This window comes from Oppia nitens, unplaced genomic scaffold (assembly GCF_028296485.1).
Source record: "Oppia nitens isolate AA-2021 unplaced genomic scaffold, nextdenovo-longstitch-racon4-pilon3 scaffold3_pilon_pilon_pilon, whole genome shotgun sequence".
NCBI lineage: Eukaryota > Metazoa > Arthropoda > Arachnida > Sarcoptiformes > Oppiidae > Oppia > Oppia nitens.
Genome location: NW_026533221.1, coordinates 3449714 through 3474635, shown reverse-complemented (window position 1 = coordinate 3474635; position 24922 = coordinate 3449714). Strand labels below are relative to the sequence as shown.

Here is a 24922-nt window from a genome sequence, read left to right as displayed (position 1 = left end):
AATTTCTCAATACTATTATTATTATACAGTAGTTATTATTGCATATTTTACTGATGCAAAACGTAATACTATTAGATAAGAGAGAGTGAGTGAGTAAGTGAGTGGGAGAGAGAGAGAGAGAGAGAGAGAGACTAATAAAATGTTTGTGCTTTTGGTCAATAAAGTTCAATACAGTTAATCCAAGAGGATCTGTGTGTGTGTGTGTGTGTGTGTGTGTGTGTGTGTGTGTGTGTGTATGTGTGTGTGTGTATGTGTGTGTGTGTGTGAATGTATGTGTATGTGTTTGTGTGTATGTATGTTTGTGTGTGTGTATGTGTTTGTGTGTGTGTGTGTGTATGTGTATGTATGTATGTGTGTATGTATGTATGTATGTATGTATGTATCTATGTGTGTGTGTATGTGTGTGTGTGTTTATGTGTGGGAAATGCTTAAACTTATACTTAATGAACTCAATATTATTATTATTATTTGAATCGACTTTATTTACATACAATATATTATATTTATATTTCGTTAGAGAATTTAATGTTTAAGTAAACATTGATTTGAAGTTTTTAAAAAATCAATATAATAAAAGCAACTCATTGCAGTTGACTGTATTATTAAAATCAATTATAATAATTTTTACCTTAAAAATTCAGGACACTTACAAAAGATTTATTATTATTATTATTTTAAAATTTTTAAAATAAATAAATAAAATAATATGCTATTTTCAGATTTTATATTTTAAAATGAGTCCAAAAAATAAAAATAAAAAAAGAGTCATTTTCAATAAATCTTTTTCCCCCATAAATACAATCTTAATTTATTTACATAATGTATTAGAGCATCAAAAATATATGATGGTTTTAAAAACTTATTTTTTATTTATCATATATTTATTATTAGGTTTTCTAGTGAAGTCGGTTTATATTTATTTCTAATAAAATATATTAAACGCGTGTACAGAATAAATATCGCGTCTAATGTTTATCCAATATTGTTGACCCAATCCCTCCTTTCCTATCTATGTTTTGCCAGATATACAGTATTGAGTGTGTATTATATAAGTTATAGATATATACTGTATATAATATATATATACTAATAGTATATATAAACTACAGAGTATATACAGTTTATCTTACATAAAGACAATAAAAATGTTGTGAATGTAAACTATTTTTAGTATTCAACGCCAAATATCTTTGGGAATAAAAATATATGATATATAAAAATATTCACTATTTGTCTCATTGAGTGCATTGATAAAACCAAATTTCAGTCAATACGAGTGCATATATATTCAATGTTTATCCTCTAAACTCATGCTTTTAATTGCGATTACTATTGATTTTTTTATAATGTTTTCTAATCTAATGGTGTTTGTTGTTGAATGTCTACTATATTTAGATCCGCGAAGACTGGAAGTACGTAGCGATGGTCATCGATAGACTACAATTATATATATTCTTCGGAGTGACCGCTTTCGGCACAATTGCCATTTTGTTGGACGCGCCGCATATCTTCGAGCCCGTAGACCAGGACGCTGTCATTGATAAGCATCGCGGAACCAGTTGAGAGACCCAATTAGATCTGGTCAATGGTCACTGGTATCCACTTACACATACACTCACATCTACTGATGCCAAAGTTGTGCTCAATTATCTTAATCAAAGCAATTGTGGCAAACCATTGCTTCACTTCATTGCCATTTTGATCATATATTTCTTTTATTATTATTATTATTAAATTAATAATATTATGTTTTAGTAATTCATCTTTAGATAAAACAAAGATCACTAATAATAATAATAAAAACAAATACAAAGTAATACAATATATTATTATTGTATAAATTAATGTTAAATAAAAAAAATAATTAGTAATGTAATTATTATTTAAAAAAATAATTTAATTAACTAAAAAATCATTACAATTACTAAATAATTTGTAGACATAATTAATACCAACAATTTTAGGCAAAAATATTGTGTCAAATTTATTGTATATATGATATATATATAACTATTAAAAAATAATATTATTATTGTAAATATAATTTATAACATTAAATCTAGAGATTAAATTCACACTAAAAATGAATATGAAATTAACAGAAATCCGAGTAAATAGCACAAAGAGATGTTAACATTAATGTTATTTATTATATATAATTGTCAAATAATAAAAAAATAGTGAATTAAAATTGTAATGATGGTTTTTTGTTTATATGAAATTTATATTAAAAAAAATTGTTATGTAAATAAAAATATTGTGCTTTTCAAATAAAATTTAATGTTAATTGCTCAAATTTTGTTGTCAACTAAATTATTTAAATTTTAATATTGACGCACAAAAAAATATCACATATTAAATCTACAATTATATACGGTTCATTAAATATTTTTAAATTTTGTCTAGACAATATTTAATTTATTTTATTTAAAAAACTAAGTCTAAAAATATATTTATTTTTTTTGTAAAACTTTTAAAAATACTTTAATCCAGTATATATTTCGTATAAAATAAAATCAATTTTTAGTATAATATTCTTTCAACTAAAAAAAAAGTTAGTTATTTATGCTATTTATGTTCGTTAAATAGAAAATAAATACTATAGAAATAAGTAATATAATTTATATATAATAAAATAACTTTTAATACTTATAAATTGAAATAATTGATTATTATTTTTTATTTTATAAATAAATATAATAGATAAAAAATATGCTTTTAAATTATATTCAAACAATTATATTGTGTATTATATTTATATTCTATATAATAATATAGTATATATATTACATTAATTAATTAGACAACATTTAGTACAAATAATTAAATATATAAATCATTATATATGTACAGTAATTGAATAATTTGTTGTTTTGTTGAAAAGTTGATTAGAAATTATTAAAGTAAAATAATATATATATATATACTTATATACCTATTTGTTGACCCCTTTGGTTGTTGTAGTCGACTGTTTGACACTTTTTTTCTCAAACAGTGCCACAAAAACAGTACAACTTTATGGGTTTGTATAGGAATTTCATGTATAAGAGAGAGAAAGACTTACAGTCTTTTGGAAACTTTGGAATCCATCGATCGATTGCCTCTGAAAACTGTAAGCGCTATCAACTGGCAGTCAATGCACTGCACATTATCCGTGAGTTTTTCACTGCAATACACATAGTATTACATATACACAGACAATGCAGTAGTCACTACTGTATGGCATCGATGTAGTGCAGAGCAGTAGTACTACTCTACAGTGTGTATATAAAAATATGTGTATATATTGAACGACTGTTTTCCCCATCAATTGATCGGAAAGTTTTTCACCGAAATCTTAACACAAAAATAAAATATTATAATTATTTGAATTTTGATGTTTCATTGAAAGTCTAACTATATATTCAAATACTATTTTGCAAATGAATTTTAAGTAAAGATTATTGTAATGATTGTATGTAATTAAAAATATTTTTTTTAAGACAAATTATAAACTTTTAATGCAATTATAGTTTAACACCAAATATTTATAAAATAGATGCCATAGACTGGGATGCGTTGAATCGCGCATCGGTTGGCTTCGCGATTGAGATGTCGGTGCGATTTTGCGCCATTCATACCATCAGAAGATATCGGTTTATGATTTTTATTTAAAAAAATTTAATATAAAGATTTTTATGAATTTTTAATACAAATTTTTAATCAAATTACATATAATTAACTAATAATTATTGTCTTATTTAAAATCATTCAATCTATTAGTATGTTATGGTATTGAATGCTAACACACTTATAAATACAATGATGTTGTCATCACTGAAAACAACTATTTCTCTGTTGATCCTATCGCTAGCATTCAATGCTATTGACTGTAATCTAGGTCTGTATTTAATTCAATAATAATAATATTACACATGTTTAGTATTTTTAAATTATTTAATTAAAGATGCCAAAAAACTTTATGATGATGTTTTATCAAGGTTAGTTTTTGTTTTAAGTTAAATTTATACTATTTTTTATATACATATATTTAATACACGTTTTTATTGTTTTTCTATACATTTAGCTATAATCGACTAATACGACCCGTTTATAACAATAGGTATTTATAACATAAATTTATTAATATTGAAATATGACTAATAAATGACATTTTCTTATTATTTTTAGCGATAAACTAATAGTCAAAATGGGATTAAAGTTGACGCAACTTATTGATGTGGTTTGTATTGATTTTGTTTGATTCAATTTTGTCATCCAATTTACACGCCATATATATGGTGTATATTTAATGAAAACAAAAATTGATTTAACCAGAATCTCAAGAATCAAATTATGACAACTAATGTATGGGTCGATCAGGTATTGCTTCACATTTATTATTGTATAATAATTATTATATAAAAAAATAATTTGTTGCATATTTAATTCTAACGATTAAAAGCTTAAACTATTTATATCATATATTAGAATATAATTATAAAATAATAATAATATTAAAATATATACTTTTGTTTGTTTAACTTTATATTTTTAGATAATAAGTATTTTAAATACTTACTTAAATTATTATTATTATTATTATATATTATAGAATTGGTACGATTATAAGCTTGTTTGGAAACCTGCCGATTATGGAGGGGTCGATATGCTTCACGTTCCCGCTGAAGACATATGGTTACCGGGTTTGTCAATATATTATATAATTTATATATATTTTTTATCAGTTTATTATTTCTATAAATATATAAAAATATTTACAGTATATTTTTGATAAGTATTTTCTCTATGATATACTGAGTATATACTAATGTAGTAAAATGTTTTTATTAATTTAGTTAAATATTATATTATATTATATAATACCCTACTATATATAGTTAATAGCTTTTCGCTAAGTACTGCTTGTTAGCAGAGATAATGCTAATAAAAATAATAACATATTTATAGATCTATTGCTCAATGCTTTAAGTCGGATATCATATTATTTATTGCCATTACATTTATTGTATTAAACAAATTTTTATCTATAATATTAATAAGAGCTAATACTCAGCCAGAAAATTATAATAGCTTTTAATGATATTAACAACAGATATCGTATTATTCAATAACGCCGATGGAAACTATGAGGTGAACCTATTGACAAAAGCCATAGTGTATTATACGGGACATGTAGTATGGAATCCACCCGCGCTTTACAAGTCTACCTGTAAAATAGATGTCGAATACTTCCCATTTGATGTACAACACTGTCTCATGAAATTTGGGAGTTGGACTTATGATGGACATGAGGTATGTATAGTACATTGTATACCATATCAACTTTATTACACATTATTGTTGTTATTGTTTATATTTTGTTTGCTATTAAATTAGCTATATATTTATATATATATATATATTAGCCAATTTATACTTTAACTATTGGGCGCTGATTATTGCTTAGGATAATGTTTGATGTAAAAAAATTATTATTAATAATAGACACAATAGTTAAAGCTTTTTAATAATTTAATCTTATAAAATGCCAACTACATATTTATTATTATTTTATTTTTGCAAATAGCATTTCTGTAATTTATGCAAATTTAATAAATGCATTTTAGCGCAAATGCGTTGCTCAGTGCTAACAAAAAAATATATATAGTAATTTATATATTATTAAAATTAGATAAAAATTAATATCAAATTTCTAAAGATAAAACATTTTGATAAGTTTGCATTAAGCTATATATATATATATATATATAAATAATGATTTTTTTATTGTTAAATATATAAATTCCACACATTTTTGACATTAATTTCATAGCAAACAAATAGAGAGATTCACATTAAAAGAATTTAATTATTTGATAAATCAAATACAGTTTACAAACTTATAAAGTTATATATATATTATATACAAAAAAAACAAACAAAACAAAACAATAGGTAGATTTACGTCACGTCAACCAACACCACGATTCGAGTGCAATGGAAGTGGGTATTGATATGAGTGACTTTTATAAGAGTGTTGAATGGGATATACTGCTGGTTCCGGCCCAATATAATGAAGAATATTATGACGGTCTGCCGGCTCCCTATCCCGACATTACCTTCAATATAACGCTTAGACGGAAAACCCTGTTCTATACGGTTAACCTAATCATTCCTTGTGTCGGCATTTCATTCTTAACTGTTTTAGTATTTTATTTGCCGTCCGATTCGGGCGAAAAGGTCACACTTTCCATCTCTATTCTCGTATCACTCACTGTATTCTTCTTACTATTGGCTGAGATAATACCCGTAAGTCTTTTTGACTATTATTTGTCTCATCACTCATGAGATTTCCAAACTAATTAATAGCAAAAGCCTTTCCATTGATTAATGTATTTATTTATACTGTTATTGTCTCCAAATATAATAGCCAACTAGTCTGGCAGTGCCTCTGTTAGGCAAATATTTGTTGTTCACAATGATTTTGGTCACGTTATCCATATGTGTTACGGTGGGTGTACTTAATGTTCACTTTAGGTCGTCATCTACCCATCGTATGTCTCCCTGGGTGCGCACTTTATTCATACATATGTTGCCGCGACTATTACTTATGAAAAGACCATCTTTTCACGATTGGACTGAGGAGTTGGCCGGTAAGTGTTCATCTAATATCATACTAGTGGTCATATCATATGACATAAGTTTCAAATGTTTAAAGCTGTGGCCTCTAAACACAAATCCAAAGTTGATTCATGTAATGGAGGCTCCAATGGATTGCCTTTGAGAAGAAACTCCTACCGAATGATGCAAAGAAACACCAATAATGGTGGCTATAGAGTAGAGCCTATGTCTTCATACTCTGGTGTTGATCAGCGCTATGTCGACAACGACATACCCGGTCTGCCATTGATCTATCACTACAGCTGTACTCATGAGTACAATAATGTTTTAGACTCGGAGTTAGCGATGCCTGAAATGCCTGAAATGAATGGCAACACGTTTTGCAATATAAATAATGATAACTGTATTCATTGGTCTAATGGACATAAGGATGTCATCGCAAACACAGCACACGAACAGCAGACAAATCAAAATCAATTACTGGGTTCATCATTGCAGACATCAGTGGACGTCCAGAAAGCTATTCAAAGTATTTTAGCCATCGCTGACCATATCAGGAAAGATGACGACGAAAATAATGTGAGTCAAGTGACCCCTCATTCACCGATAACTTTCCCTTTCACTCCCTTTTCTCTCTTTTACTGTCTTTTCTTTCAATAGTTTTTTTCTGTTTTCTATTCACACACTCTCTCCTTATATTCAATATATATTGTATATTATAATACAGTATATATAGTATTATCTAAACTAATCGATAGACAGTTTTGTGATGTTTTTTCGGTGTTTCCTTTGCATTCTTATCATTTTCTTATCAATTGTTTGTCACCGATATATATAAATAAACACCAAATATAATGCACTTGTAGGTGATGGAGGATTGGAAATATGTGGCAATGGTTCTGGATCGACTATTCCTATGGATATTTACTCTAGCATGTTTATGTGGCACCTGTGGCATCATTTTTCAGGTATTGATTTAATACCAGTGCACACACACACACACACACACATGTATGTGATATACCGTATATATAGACAACACACTGTGATTATTGCATAAATGAATTACATTTGACTTGAAGACTAACTAAACTAAACAATGACATGAATAGGACAAACACAGACAGCAATCAATAAATTACCAGACAATTAGTTAATTGAATTGTATGACTGTTTTATATATATATATATTTATTTATAGGCCCCGTCTCTCTACGATCAGAGATCACCTATCGATCAACAGCTCTCACAAATTGGACGATAAATACCATTCATTTTATTTAATCTGTGCTTAATTTTTTGTGCAAAAAATGCTTGTTTTTTAATTAATATTACATGTATTAAAGAGATATTTTGATGTTAATTTCAATTGTTTTATTTTTTCTTTGGTAACTATTTTTATTATTATATTTGTTTTTTTCTAAATAATAATAATATGCAAATATTATTAATGTAAATATAAATATTCAGCTCTTGAAAGGCAGCTAATGTATTAAGCAAATAATATATATATATATTAATAAATATAACTATAAAATATTCAAATAATTGTAAATACATATAAATATTTAAATAATTTGTATTTTAAAAGTAAAAATATTTGTTAGATAATAATAATTGTAATATTACTGAATTATTGTAACATAATTTATATTATATATGTATATAAAATTAAAAAAATTTAATTCCATTTCTCAAACAGTGTTTTATATATATTTAATTTATGGATTTATGTTTTCATAGGATAAAAATCAATAATTTTTAAATAAAATCCCTGAAATGATTTATTTATGAATATATGCATTGCATATTATGCAAACTTATTAATAAAGCATGTTGAGTTATATATAAATAAATATATACTGGTACAGTATTTGAATGGTAAATATATTTTCAATAATCATATCATTTAAATAAATAACATAAAACAGATACACTATATTTATGTTTAGAGTTATGGATATATACAGTGTATATATATATATACTAAAGATTAATAAATAAATAGAATTTTAATTCATATTTATGTGTGTTATGAGTTTATTTTGATACATTAACTTTGATAACATTACCATATATAAGGTAAGAATATACTGTATATATATATATGATAACTATATTTATATTATTTATATTTAGTATAACTCAAATATAAACACATAAAACATGATATGTTAGTCAAAGATGTTTAACATTTTTGCCTCGAATACAGTATTAGTAATTGAGAGAGAGAGAGAGAGAGAGAGAGAGAGAGAGAGAGAGAGAGAGAGAGAGAGAGAGAGAGAGAGAGAGAGAGAGAGAGAGAGAGAGAGAGAGAGAGAGCACTGAATTTGTGGTCACAATATATTTATATTGTAAGTAATTATTTATATACAGAATATAATATAGTGTATATCTAAAAGATTTGGTCACAAAATATAGATTATATTTCTATTGATGTGATTGTTTTGATCAGATTTCAGTTCAATTGATTGCATATAATATGATGCCATTGTTGGTGCAAATAATTGATACAATTGATGGTCAATTCATACATCAAAAGTGATGCCAGAGATAGGAGAGAGAGTATAGCAAAATCATACCATAAAATATAATAATTTTGTTTTTTGCTACTTATTTACCACTTTTGCATATATAGTAAATAATGATTATAATAATAGAGTAGTTATACTATAGAATATTTTGTATATTTTATTATTTATGTTTTATATGCTATTTTTGGGGTTTTATATGTTAGACCAGTCATAAACAGTCATAAACTTGATATTGATTCGTGTTTTAAATGTATTAAATATTATATTTATGTTAATATTATACAAAATAATTTTCAATATTAATCATATAAAACATCATCATCAATATTAAAACATTAATAAACAAATTTGAGCAATATAAAACATATTTTTTAATTTGTTGTTGTTGTTTTTAAATAATTTTTATATTTTTAAACAAAAAAAAACAAGTACGGGTATTAATAATAATTTTTTAAAAATTTCAACTATTTTTACTACAAATTTAAAAACCATAGCAGCTATTAATATTGTTTAATGTTACATAACTAATTTTAACGAATGTAATACACACACAAAATTGTAATAAAATAATTTTACTAATAAAATATATTATATGTATAATATATGTCTTAATTTTTTGAAATATTTATAAAAATTATGAAAAGACATTTTTCAAAAGAAATTACATAAACAACAGCTCTTTTAGCTCCGGGAGATAATAATGATGATTATGTCACACACACACACACACACACACACACACACACACACACACACACACACACACACACACACACACACACACACACTCACTCACATACACATACTGTACTACAAAATATTTGTTGAAATAAATTCAATTACTGTATTAATGTTGATAACATAAAAAAGATTTAATATTTAACAGTTTATCATTTTTTTAAATAGAAAATATTAATTCATATCTCACTTAACAAATATCAATTTAATTTTAACAAAATGTAAAAAATTGAATTATTAATATGATTGTCTACAATTGTATTTTTTACAATTGTACAGTATTTAATTATAATGTTATATACAGGATTTTATTTGATTAATTTAAGTTAATTAAAATTATTTTACATTTTGATTACCAGTAAATATATAAAAATGCTGTATATTAGTGTAATTGATCATATTAGTAGTCATATCTACTATCTAATATAATATACAATATCCATACATTATCTATTACTAAATTTATACTATATTTTTATGATTATTAAATATTTACCTAAATTTTAATATTTGTTTCTAATTATAACATAAAACTAATACAATAATTGAGATAAAAATATTTATCTTGTTAAAATCATATCAAATAAATAACAGTTAGATAAGTGACTACGAGTTTATATTTATTAATAATATAATTATCGTTAAATTATATGTTTTACATTTGTTTGGTCTGACTTTTTCTCTTATAGTATAAGAGATATATGAGAGCAAAGAGCTATCAATTATAATAAGCATCGCTTGTAGTCAGTGTTTATGGCTGTTGTGTCGGACATTGAGTAAAGACCTAAAATGTATTATTAAAGATAATACAAGAATAAAGTGTTATATTTATTGATGTATTGGTTGATGCCGTTTGCAAACGGATCCCAATCTGACTGTGCAGTATGTGGTGGCTTAGCTGATACACATACATACATACATACATACAAACACTTGCACACCAGAGCCCTGAAGATTCACAAAAATAAAAAATAAATTCAAGACATTAGTCAAAGTGACACTTTAAATGTGAATCTTTTACACGAGATATCAAACATAAAGCATAAATACAGTACAACACACCATATTTTGTAAACCTATTTCACCAGATTTATTATGAACTACAATACACTAAAGACTAGAAAACACCATTAATACCGAAGCTATCATTTGGTATTAAATTTTTTCAATTACGATACCATTCAATCACATGTGTTTCGCATATCAAGTCATTAACCAAAATAATGCCGTTTTATTGTTTAATAGTATCTGAAAGTTTGAAAAATTATAATAACAGTCTTTAATTTCACAATATATTATTATTATTACATAAAAGATATTCAAATTGATATTTTCTCAAAAAAATATAATTGTTAAAAAAAATTAATCAAATACTTAATTATATTATAACAACAATAATGATATGAAAAGATAAAAAAGAGAGAGGATATATATATATATATATATATATATATATATATATATATATATATAGAGAGAGAGAGAGAGAGAGAGAGAGAGAGAGAGAGAGAGAATTTGAGATATTATGTTGTATTAAGGAATAGTTAGATTAGAATAGATTAGAAAATCGATATCCAGTAAAATAAAGGAACGGTATGTCAGTTGCTATATGTGTTATGTTTTTGTTTTGTGAGCTTATATATAGTAAAGTAATTTACGAAAGAGAGAGTGAAATGACACACAAAAGCGAGTTCAGCGGCAGTTCAGTCATGTTATTGTTGTTTGCGAGACACTGATAGCGCATTGCTGCTCACTTTGGACACTACTACTATTACTACTACTACTACTACTACTACTACTACTACTACTACTACTACTACTACTACTACTACTACTACTACTACTACTACTACTACTACTACTACCATCACCACCACCACTACCAGTGCGACCAATAGCTATGATAGTGAGAGGCATTACTGGATATTCTAATCTAATTGTGATGTCGAGTAAACTGCCAGCTATTCCTAATTTGATATGTTGTTGTCGATGATGTCGACCATTGTATTTGGTATGAGAGACACAGCATTTGGCACATCCATGCAAGTCATGTCATTATTGAGAGACAGTGAGTGAAAGAGAGTGAATGAATCAATGAGTGGGTGAATGAATGAGAAGGAAAGTGAGAAAGAAAGAAAGAAAGAAAGAAAGAAAGAAAGAGAGAGAGAGAGAGAGATACTGTCTCTTAAAATATAACACATTCTCAACTATAAGCATAAGTACATTATCTTTAGCCTTAAGCGAGATATTATCGTCACACATATCATCACTTATATCATCGCATCCATTGCTTTATTTCACTACACTTAATAATATTGTTTTCAATTTTTACCTCAATTTGTATAAAACTACAGTAGATTTTATATATTATATACTGTATTACTAAAAAAAACTATCTCAATATTTATATATTATATATCTATATAAATAATACTGCATTTATGCATTTCTATAATAAACTGTAGCTTTTTTGGAAAAACAAGAAATTTAATGAATTACTAAAACAAATACAATAAACTTATTTTTTTCTAAACATTTGTTTCATAAAAGAAAAGGAATAAATATAATTGTAATATTATATAAAATATTATATATAAATAAAAAATATTCTATGCTTTGAACACAATTATAGCATAAGTTTAGTATTTATTTTTTTCTGCAGAAGAAAGAAGTCAAATGAAAAGCTATAAAAAACGTGAAGATAAATGTCATCGTCTAAGTCATAACATGTGGTCTTCAATAGTCTTCTATATATATATATAACACTCGGGTATGAAGTGTCACATATCAGTGCTAAACATAACTGCAAAAGACAGCCAACATAGACAATAAGTTATGTCATAATATTGTTAGTGCATTCAAAATAGGCTTACTTTATATATATATATATATATAATTCATATAACTGTAAAAGTATTAAGTAATATATAAATTATATATATATATATATATATGTGTGTGTGTGTAAAGTAACGCACATTCATTGAGACCATCTCTAATGTTTTGAAATACTTTTTTTTTGGTGGAAAATAGCTTCAGATATCAGTACGGATTCCATCTGTTGAATCAATTGCCAGCAGATAATCCTGTATTTCATATCTACTTTTTTGCCACATTTTTCATTTAAGTATATATATATATAATATAATTATGATTGTAAGGTCAGTGCAGCAATTGATAATATATATATATATACAGTATATTCTGTAGAAAATAAAATAACATTTTTTTATAAAAAAATAAGTAAAATAAAATAAGTTATCAAAGTGTTGAAGAATTTAATTTTTTATTACATCAATGCCTTAAAGTCATACATTTTTATATAGTGTTTAACATTTATATTGTATATATTATATAATATATACTATATATCATACTCGGTATTTTATAATATATGAGCTCTCTCTCTCTCTCTCTCTCTCTCTCTCTCATTCTTTCTCTCTCTCATCTATTCATAGCTACTATAACTTTAGGCAATATTCAGTTATTTCAATTCAATTCAAGTGTATAATAAAGTGAATAAAATTACTCAATTCATTGCAAACTGTGTTTCTCAGAGTCGATATTATGCCAAATAAGGGCTAATATTTTATTTATTCTCATCGCTAACGGAAATACTAATTTTTTCATTCAATGATTCTCATACTAATCATTGCAAGCAATTGATCAAACAGTTTGTGATTCAATAATATATTAAGAGATTAATCGATATAAATTATATCATATAATATCATAATTTACATTTATTTTTTCCAAATATAAGTATTAATGAAAACATAACAAACAATATTGTTAGTTTATATAATTAAATTAATATATTATTTTTAAATATAAGATAATATTATATTATAAAATCTTATAGCAAATAAATAAACAAATAATTAAAAATATAAGTATATTAAAAATAATTTAAAAGTACACTTTTTATTATTTTTAACAATAATTTTAATTTATTATTAATATATATTCAATATACATAAAGCTAATATTGTATAATTAAAACAGTAGTAGAAATCATCCATAATTTTTGATATAAATTTAATTTGAATTAGCAATAACCAGAAAAAATGAAAAATTCAGCAATATTAGATAAAATAGTAAATAAACTAATGTATTATTATTATTATTACTATTTTTATTATTACTGTTATTTACGGTATTTATTAAAGTATTAACTCAAATATTATTAAATACTGTAAATAGAATAAATAGGATTAATTGAAACTTTATGATTTAGTCCAAATTACTGAACATATATTTACCATAAAAGCAAAAGTATTTATAAAATAAATGTATCTAAAGATTAATTATCATTAAAAGCATTAAATATATCACTCACATTGATATATTATAAATAAAATTATAAATATATATATTTTTAAATTTATTTATTGAAAACTAATTACACACTAAAATTAGTTTTGAAAATTTTAAACTCAAATTTTTTTAGTTTTTAGTCTAACATAATTTATTTATATTTTATTATTAAATAAATTATATCAAATTTCATATTTGAATTTCATTTTATATAACTTTATTTTATTATTGATTTTGTTCACATAGTAGTTCATAAATTCTAAATAAAAAAACTTTCAAAAATCTAAAACATAAAACTATAAATGGCAACCAATAAATTTTTTAAACAATAATTCTAGATTTTTTTTTATTTTAAAAAAATAGATTTTTTACTTTATTATAATGCGTTAGGAGTCTCCTATACTTGTATAGTAATTATTATTGAATATTTATTATATATATTACATTATAAAAATCGTATATATTGTACATTATATCTCAATACTGTTACTATTATAATTATAAAAAGTTAGTTTTATTAAAAATTTATTTCATAGTGTAATTATTTTATAGGTTTTTGACAGTAAAGCAAAGTTACAAAAATATATGTAAAAGTATTGATTATTTTAACTTTATTGTTATTTAAACGATTAAAATTGATAATATTATTTAATTTTATTAATAATTTTAGCTAATTGAAGAGTAACAAATAGAGAAAATTAACATGATGATTCTATTATATTTATAATATATAAGTAAAATTTTGTTAAACTTTCTAAAATTTTCTAGATTTTTTTTCTAAAGAAATTTTCCTCTTTATAATCAATTATACATAAGACATATGTTTTAAATGTTAAAAAGAGTTATTAATATTAAATATTAGGCATTGATTATTATTTTTTATTTGTTTTTTATTTTTGAAAAAAACTATACATATTTTACTAGAAATAAATTAAATAACATTTATTACAAATTTTTATTTAATAATTTTAATCATTAAATTATAAAATAAATTAGATTAAAATTTCTATGACATTGTTTGTTAACCCTCTTTTGTTAGCTGAATATCAATGGGAAGTCTAGTATCATATAGTGATGGGGCGCTGAATATGATAAGTATGGTACCCATGACACAGGATATGGCAAATATCCAGAGAAACAGTCGGTCCAAAACCATTGCCACAAACTTCCAGTCCTCCTCGATCTATAAATTCGTATACATTCATTTATATATGATATATACAGTATATATATTACAGTATATATATTACAGTATATAGTATATACAGTAATATTGATAATAATAATATATAAATGTGAAGAAAAAATTATGATCATAACGTTAATGCGATCGTATCGATGCCATTACTGGCGATACCTTTTTTACCGGACACTTAATGTTTTAGTGTATTTATGAAAAGAAATAAAAGCAATGAAAGCAACACAACATCAAAAAAATTGTCGCATTTGTCATCGCTATTGCAAATCCATTGCAAACACATACACAAAAAAAAATCTAAGTTTTATAACGATTGCATCAAAACGATCGATACATTATATTCACGGCAATCATATGTCTGCCCAATAGTATAGTACTTGACTGAGAGCATTGGCATCACTCACCCGCTCTCTCTCTCTCTCTCTCTCTCTCTCTCCGTTCACTTACTCACTCATACTTTCCTTCTGTTTCTTTCTTTCTCTACAAACAATTGAGTAAAAAAGTGAAATATAGTCTATCGTTTAGTTTTTTTTTGGTAAAAGTGGATTCAATGGCATTTAGTGATGCATTTGATTTTGGCGAACGTTGAATGAATATACGAGTATAAGAAATAATACACAAAAAAAACGTCTAACGATGACTGCGGACACCAGAAAATGTTGAGATAACAAAATATTTACCATAAACTCCCCGTCCCTTCACTACTACTACTACTACTATCCCTTTCAGCCACTATTCTCTATTGCAATCTTTATATATATATATATATATATATATATATATATATATATATATATATATATATATATATATATATAAGTATATATACATTGTATACAACTATTGTGTTGTCTGTTATTACAAAACCCCTAACAATCGATTTTTTATTATGAGATAAAAAGTTTGCAAATAAAAGCAATTTTCTAAAAGAAATATTTTGATAGAAACAGAATTAAAGTATTATTCTTATTATTGTTATTATATATATATATATTTCTTTAATGAAACAAACAAATCAAGTGAAGTGATTATTTGAAAGAGAATGTGAATGAATTGAGAAATGCATTTTCTGGACATTAATTTAGTTTGAAATCAAATAGGAAAGTGTGTGAATTAATTAGGATATGAGACCCACATTATCTGTATGTCAAGGGGTTATATAACAGTTATATAGTATAAAATAATGCCATAGAAGTGGTCAACAAATAAGACCACAAGAAAATAGTATAGTCATTGACAAAATGTTGTGTGTCTTTCTTAAACCTAAAGGTGCTCTTTTGGTAGTAACACAAGGAAACGCCATTAAGGTTCAGCTGACAGACCCTTTCCATTGAATAATTACACTATCATTCAATATATATTGTTATAATGTATATCTAGCGTTATATATATATACCGTATATTTATATATTCAATATATTGTATATTCACTACATTTTCTCCAATTCCTTATAATGCTTTTTCTCTCTCTATATGTATATTTTGTCGGCAATACTGCACTTAAATCGCTTGCCAGCCGTCTCTCTCTCTCTCTCTCTCTCTCTCTCTCTCTCTCTCTCTCTCTCGACTCACTCTATGAATGTATCGATCGCTAAATAAATACTAACCGTTTGCTTCTTCATTCCTATGCATTATATAATACTGTATATATTATATATAGTATATACTGTACTATATATATACAGTATAATGTATATAACAGTCTTAAGTGAGAAGCAGTTTTATATATAATTTATATATATATATGAAAAGGGGTTTCATTTTTTTAGACATGAAATTGATTCTGAGTTTAACACAAAAAATTGAATTTTGCTTCACTTAAAAGCATTGAATCGTAAAAAATTGTGGACTGACTTGAGTCTGACAATCAAAATAATCTAATATTAAACATAAGTATTATATAACGCATATACGTATATATATATTGAGGATATATTACATTATACAATATATATATATTGCTATACGTATACTATACCGGTATATATATTTTATATTTGTATAATCAATTATAGCAATAACACAATTCTCTCTCTCTCTCTCTCTTTCTCTCTCTCTCTCTCTCTCTCTCTCTCTCAAACTCGTAGCTCACTTGACATCACTTCTCAATGAAATGCAATTATGTGTACCATTTCCCTCCCTTAACCTCAACTTATATTAATATAGAAAGTAGGATAGAGTATATACTATATACAGTAGTAGATTGTTAAGTATGATATAAAATATACAAAACATTAGTGATAATAACAATTGAATTTAAATTGTAATTCAAAACATGATACATAACTTACCTCAAGATATTTGTCGAGATTGATATTATGCTGAGCCATAAACCTGACCCCCAAAACTGCTTTTTCCATTTCAGGGCATAACTTTTTTTTCGACGCTTCCATTTCATCGGTCACTGACCCGGCAGGCAATGGACTAACAGTTTCAGCATCCGTTGCAAAGGGATCGGCATCGGTGTCATAATTGGGTGGCAAAGGAAAGCCTATTCTGTCAACACATTTGTCGGCTCCGTTTGTATGCAACGTCTTAATTGACAACATATTAGATTTGTCCGGCGGTGGCGGCGGAGGGAAGTCATTGAGTGAATTGTTACTCACTCTTCTAACACCGGTTTTCGTTAATATGATTGGCTTCTCTGGTAATCCCATGTCTCCGACCGGAGGCGATAAACGTTTGCCATTATTACTATAGCCGTAATGTATGTCATCATCGATATCGACATCATTTTCACTTGCTTTTGGTCTTTGCATACACAGAAGTCGTGGCAATACATTCAAAAAGACAGTCTTAACCCACGGCGCCATACGATGGGTTGCCGGCGAACGGAAGTTCACATTAAGTACTACTATAGTGACCACTACTGATAGGGTCACCAAAATCATTGTGAATAACAGATATCTACCCAATAGTGGAACCTTTAGACTCGTCTGTGGTATGATTTCGGTCAACAACAAGAAGAATACACCCAATGATAGCATTATAGTTATGGAAAGACTGACCTAAAAATTTATGTAACAATCAAAGTAATTGGTATTAGGTTTTAGCCACTTTGGCCATCATTTTCCAGTTAAATATTATTAGTAGTAGTATTATAATGATTGTAGTGATGGACATACTTTCTCTCCACTGTCTGACGGCAAATAAAAGACCAAAATTGATAGGAAAGATATGGCGACGCACGGGATAATCAGATTAACCGTATAAAACAGGGTCTTCCGTCTCAGTGTTATATTAAATGTAATGTCCGGATATGGCATTTCACAACAGCTAAACATACACACAAAAACACATCATTTGGTATATGAAATGAAACTTTCATTAAATCTAAGTGCTTATCGACAAACATGAGAGTAGTAGTACTACTAGTAATAGTAAAACTGTATATTGTTTTAATAGACTATACCTATAAAACTTTTCCTTTCTCTTGGCCGGCACTGACATTATATCCCATTCAACACTCAAGTAGAAAGCACTCAAATCCATACCCATTTGAATGTAATTACTGTCCTCTAGTTGTTTCATATGCTTGAGATCGACCTAAAAATAATTTTCAAGTATACTCTCATTTGCATAAAATATCAGTTTTTGGTCATTTTAAGTGTCTTTTTACATAAAAGCTATATTTGCATAATACATTGCATACAATTATTATTATTATAGACATCAATAAAACATTTAATGATTATTGTAATTATAATGCTTATTATAGATAAGTATTATTAATAACAATTTACATACCGTATAGCCGTCATATCTGCAATTAATTAACAATAATTGCACTCATTAGATAAGTAATAAACATTATTATAAATAAAATTTTAATACTATAGAATATATTTATATATACAATATATATTTCTATTTATTTAAAAATAATTTACAAAAGTTTAGTAAATATTAATCATTATATAAGCGTAAAAATATTTGTCTCGTTTTTTAACCAATAATAAGATAAATGCGGTTTTATATAAATATTAAATCATGTCTGCCTTTTCATAGCTAATAAAAGATTTAATTTATTGTTTTAAATTGTTTGCTTTTACAATTGATTATCTATTTGTGTGTGAAAGCTGTCAAACAAAATAAACGGCTAACCGTTTAATGAGAGACACACACAAAAAAACATAATACTACAGAACTAACATAAATGGTCGACAAAATAATTGATTTTTGTTTATTTGAAGTGACTTTTTTGAATAAGAAATTTTTTCAATTTTTTATATCAATAATAAAAAACAAAACAAAAAATTGCATATGATTTGTTTTGCGTACAGATATATAAATTATATATATATACTTTATACTATATATTCTAGTCATATATTTAAGCGCTTCATGTATTAAATAGGACGGAATTAATCGTTCAATATTTCAAATATAAGTTTTGTGTTAAAGATTTTATTTTTTATTATTTTTTCTTTCATTTTATGCTCGAAAAAATCCCTTTTTATATGATATATACAGTTTAATATATATATTATATAAAAATTGGCAGAAAATTTTTATTAATATTGCATTTGAAAAGTAGTTGTAATGAAGAGTTTTTACAAAGAGTTCAGTGTTGTAATGAAGGCATGAATTTATTTCTAAATCAACCAAAAATTGGCTTAATTTCATGAATTACACAAAAATTTCATTTCTCCGACAAATTTATTTCTAATCAATTTATTTATTTATGTAATAGTTAGACGTATAGTATTTTATACTGTATTTAGGTTTTTACAGACAACTAATATTATATATATATATATATACTTATATGTTGTCAAATAAAGCATTAAATGAGAGTAAATTATAAGAAAAAAGTTTATCTTTGCTATGATTTAATAGATATAAAAAACATTATTATTATTATTATTACTTCTACTAGTAATGATAATTAAAATTGGATATATAATATTATATAACTATTATGTGCTATCATTCAAACATACAGACTATTATATCCTACAATTTTGTTGTTGTTGTATATAAGTGCAGGTGTATTGAATTTATATAGTTAGACACTCCTGGGAATGGCTATTATTGAGTTAAAATATTGTTAAACAAATAAATATGTTTTGATATCTGATAGATATTTGTAAGTAAACAACTTAAATGGTCAACTAAAATAAACTTTAAAAAAGCAATACACGTAATACATTTTCTTAGTATTAGTATATTAAATATATACTATAATACATTATACACTAAAACTATTATACATTGTATTATATTTATATAATAAATAAAGTATTTTATCTCAATTGAATAATATCATCAATAATAATAATAATTTTATTTTAACTTACGTCCAGCTCCCAAATTTCATGAAGCACTCTATACACAAATTATTGAATATGAATGCATTTTATAAAATAAAATAAAAATATATTAATATATATTTTGAGAAATTTTAGTTTAATAACAATTTTATAAATAATCATTAATATATATACCCTGTTCATCAAATGGAAAATAATCGATATCTATATTACAAGAGCTCTTATAAATTGCCGGTGGATTCCACATCACTTTTCCCGACTCGTGCTGTCAAACGAGTCAATCATTTAAAAAAAAATAATTTTATCATTTCAATCATTTTTTGTTTGTTTGCTTACAATAATCGCTTTAGTCATTATTACCACTTCATAGTTGCCATCAGCACTTAAAAAATATATATAAATTTCTATATTATTGAATATTTAAAGTTAGATATTTAGATTTTGTAATAAATAATATTATATATGTACTATTATATAAATACAGTATTTATGTTATTATATTTGTAAAACATAATATAGGCGTTAATTGTATAATTTGCTTAATTAAAAATAATTAATTTTTTTATTGAATTTAATAAACATAAAACATTATTATCTTACTTATTATAAAGTACAATATCTGGTAACCAAATTAGTTCAGATGGTACATATAATTTTGTAATTCCTCCATATTCATCTGGGTCCCATTTTAATTTATGATCATACCATTCCTATCAAAATGTTATTGTAAAAAAATAATAATCATCATAATTATAGTAAAATATTAACAGCAACAAAATTAATTTTATTATATATAATATTTAAATTGATTGTAATCTATTGTAAAAGATTGACTATAATTGATGCGATGATAATAAAAATAAATATAAATGATGTCCAATTTAGTAAACAATACACAGTTATTTTTTAAGAGTGAGTGAGTGAGAGAGAGAGAGAGAGAGAGAGAGAGAGAGAGGGGATATAAGAGTAAATTACAAGAAAGAGAGTGAAAATTGTTATAATGAATCAAATCTGTAATTTTTCTCACGAAGATCTCTTAAGATTAGTTGAAACACTTATTTCTGCATTTTTATACTTTCTTTCTCTCTCTCTCTCTCTATCTATCTATCTATCTATCTATCTATCTATCCATCTATTTATTTACCTAACTATCTATCTAACTATCTATCTGAATGTCTGATGTCTATAAACATACACAACCATTGAGAGCACTGTTTGTTATTGTATTGTATAGCATGTCATTGTTCATCAAAACAAAAATCATAATATTGTTGGTATTCGTGATCTTATCTCAAGTTATGAGATACTGTTATATAACTATTGGGCACTCAATCTATATCTACTATAACATAAATAATACACTAATCATAAAACATGTTTGTTTTGAACAAAAAGCTCATTAAATATACACTAAATTATACAAATAATAATATTGTTTAGAAGTACTTAAATATTTAATATAGTTTTTAAAAATAATATTAATTTAATAATAATATCAGTTATTATCAGAATATACTGTAGCTGTTGTCAAATAATAACTTATAAAAATTACTTACTATATTTACAACAGTATACTGTATATTGTTAGAAGTGAGCCGTGTGTGTATATATATGTATGTATGTATGTATGTATGTATGTATAGTCGATATAATTTAATGCTATTTTGGTGTCGATTTTTAGATGCTGTCAATGTGTGTGTCGTATTGTATATAAGTTTTTGTTGTATATACTTATAGAGATAGAAGTATATGATAACATTATATCCATTAAATTGGTTATGGATTGCATGTCTCAGCTATATTACTAAACATTGGCAACACATTTGGTGATGACTATGATGGCTATCAGTAGGTCTGGCATATTAAGTCTAAGTGCAAGTGCTTCCAGTTATCAGTGATGCTAATGCTGTATCGGTCCATACTATTGGTAAGGCTGTGCCACCACTGCATTGCGTCTAACAATTGCCATCATTTAAAGCACAGGGCTATGGGTATTGATTTGTTCAATGAGTGCATCAGTTGCCCGCAAATATTACTCAACCATTCAATTTGTTTGTAATCTTTGAATTATTTATCAAAAATAACAAGCAGTTTAAACTCATGTAGTTTTTTAAAGCTTTAATTTGTTGATTGAAACACTCTCTTATTATAACTACTACTTAAATCACAAATTAACATAAAAATATACTATATATTATATGCATAGTTTATATGCACGAAAAATAAAAATAATAAAATAAACTTTTTTATATACTTTATATATATATACTCTATATGTCTTTAGGCATATTTTATAAATTTAATTTACAATAACATAAGTAAATCTAGACTTATATAATAGAGTTTATTTTTATAACATTAAGATTGTTTAATATATTTATAGTAAAATGTAAATTTATTTCAATTTTTCCAGCACTTAGTACATTGATACAATTGATATTTATATAATATTATTTATAATTTTTTATTAAATTTAACTTTTTTGTTACTATAAAAATATTTTATTATTGAGAAATATGTTAATAAAATTAAATAATATTTTTAGAGATAAATATTAAAATACGAAAAAAAAAATATTCTAACAAAAATGAAATAAGTAAAATCCACAATATTTAGATAATTTTTTATTTGATTTATCTGCAAAATATTTTATGTATAATATTATATAAAATTTTCAGAATAAAAATAATTGTTAAAATTGCATAATTATTTCTATACAATTTTAATTTTATTTATGTGTTAAAAAATTATTTTTTGATTAATATAAAATATTGCTTTGTTTATAGAGATGAAATATCTCTAACAAATTTTCGTAAATATATTTCTAGAAAGTTTTCAAAAAAATACGACTAAAACTAAAAAAATGTAATCATATTTATTTTAATATTAATTAAAATACTAATAATAGTATTTAGTTATTATAAATAATTATATGTAATATTAAAAGATAATAAATGTCGGAAAAAACAAAATTAACATGGGGATTCTGTATATTATCAACTCTATTTGTTTATCAAAATTATTTGTAGACTTCATAATAAAATTATATTTTTTTTATTATTGTATTAATTATTATAATGTTATTATTATAAAACTGTAAAATATATTTAAATTTTAAACAGATATGAAAATATATTTAGTTAAAAAAATTATTGTTATGATTTTTGTTGTATTAAAAATTTATTTTAAATCACAAACTAAATTAACTAAGCATTATAAAAATTAGTAAATATACTGTATATACTGTATAAATGTATATTCAAATCATCATATTCTCTATTATTGTTTATAATATATTTATGTCATTTAAATCATAAAAAATTTTAATATACAATATATGTATTTAAAGTATGTATGTTTAAGATATTCAATAAAATTAATTGAAATTATATTAATAATATACAGTATATATAGTGCTAACTAACATTATATAAATTTATATTTATTTGACATAAACTATAAATATAATTTATATACAGATTATGTTATGTAAGTCATCAAACCTGATTAACCCACATGTTTGTTGTCATTATTTGATTTTTAAGATTCTGTAAACAAATCATAATTTATAATATTTAGATTAAATATATTAAATTACTTGTAAATATATATATATATATAATATTTATAGGTTATAATTTTAAAGTAAACTTAAATAAATATAAATTAAAAACTTGCTAGTTTAATCAAAATAAAAATATATATATTTATGCAAATAAAAAATTTAATCTATAATATAATAAATAATAAAATAAACTGACCACATCAATTAGTTGAGATAATTTTAATTCCATTTTTACTGTTATTTTATCACTATAAAATAAATATTTATAATTAAAAAATTAGTTTTATATTAATCAATTATAATTGTTTAAAATTTTATGTTTACCTATTGTTATAGACCGGGCGTATTAGGCGATTATAGCTAAAAAATAAAAAATAAAATTAGATTTTTATTGTTTACTAAATTTTGGATCAATTAATTCAATTACCCGGATAATAGATCGTCATATAAACGTTTGGCATCTAAAATATAATAAATAAAATGAAAACAATATTTTTATTTAAAAAAACAATAACAATAAGACCTGGATTGCACTGCATGTGTCGGAATGTTATTAATAAAACAATTGATATAACAAATTGATGTAACATTTTGTTAGTAATTACAGATCAATTATATGTATTTATGTTTTATAATATAATAGGAATTTAATTAATTCTGATTATTTTTAAATAAAAATTTTGATTATAAATAT

The 24922-nt window shown here is 24.4% G+C and overlaps 2 protein-coding genes across 3 annotated transcripts; one reads left to right on the top strand and one right to left on the bottom strand.

Annotated features, from left to right (window-relative positions):
- The first annotated feature begins 3846 nt into the window (after positions 1 to 3846).
- LOC128958311 (acetylcholine receptor subunit alpha-like) lies at positions 3847 to 7867 on the top strand. 2 transcript variants are annotated; one of them, XM_054304149.1, is made up of 12 exons: positions 3847 to 3880; positions 3947 to 3980; positions 4067 to 4102; positions 4171 to 4222; positions 4318 to 4362; positions 4595 to 4685; positions 5096 to 5295; positions 5938 to 6291; positions 6413 to 6635; positions 6701 to 7182; positions 7470 to 7571; positions 7805 to 7867. In XM_054304149.1, exons 4-12 carry the CDS (start codon positions 4190 to 4192, stop codon positions 7865 to 7867), a joined length of 1593 nt encoding a protein of 530 aa, XP_054160124.1. In that variant the 5' UTR covers positions 3847 to 3880; positions 3947 to 3980; positions 4067 to 4102; positions 4171 to 4189. The 2 variants fall into 2 exon arrangements, with proteins under 2 accessions (XP_054160124.1, XP_054160123.1); XM_054304148.1 differs by lacking the exons at positions 3847 to 3880; positions 3947 to 3980 and having other exon boundaries at positions 4081 to 4102; positions 6701 to 6880; positions 6935 to 7182.
- A 57-nt stretch (positions 7868 to 7924) lies between these two features.
- On the bottom strand, positions 7925 to 24767 carry LOC128957816 (acetylcholine receptor subunit alpha-like 1). The gene is made up of 15 exons (XM_054303631.1): positions 24752 to 24767; positions 24656 to 24689; positions 24553 to 24588; positions 24425 to 24476; positions 24167 to 24211; positions 21264 to 21373; positions 21000 to 21045; positions 20838 to 20928; positions 20691 to 20718; positions 19138 to 19153; positions 18803 to 18936; positions 18516 to 18666; positions 17682 to 18398; positions 15219 to 15375; positions 7925 to 7995 (listed from the first exon to the last, which is right to left on the bottom strand). The coding sequence occupies exons 1-15, from the start codon at positions 24765 to 24767 to the stop codon at positions 7925 to 7927; spliced, it is 1704 nt and encodes a 567-aa protein (XP_054159606.1).
- Positions 24768 to 24922: the final 155 nt, after the last annotated feature.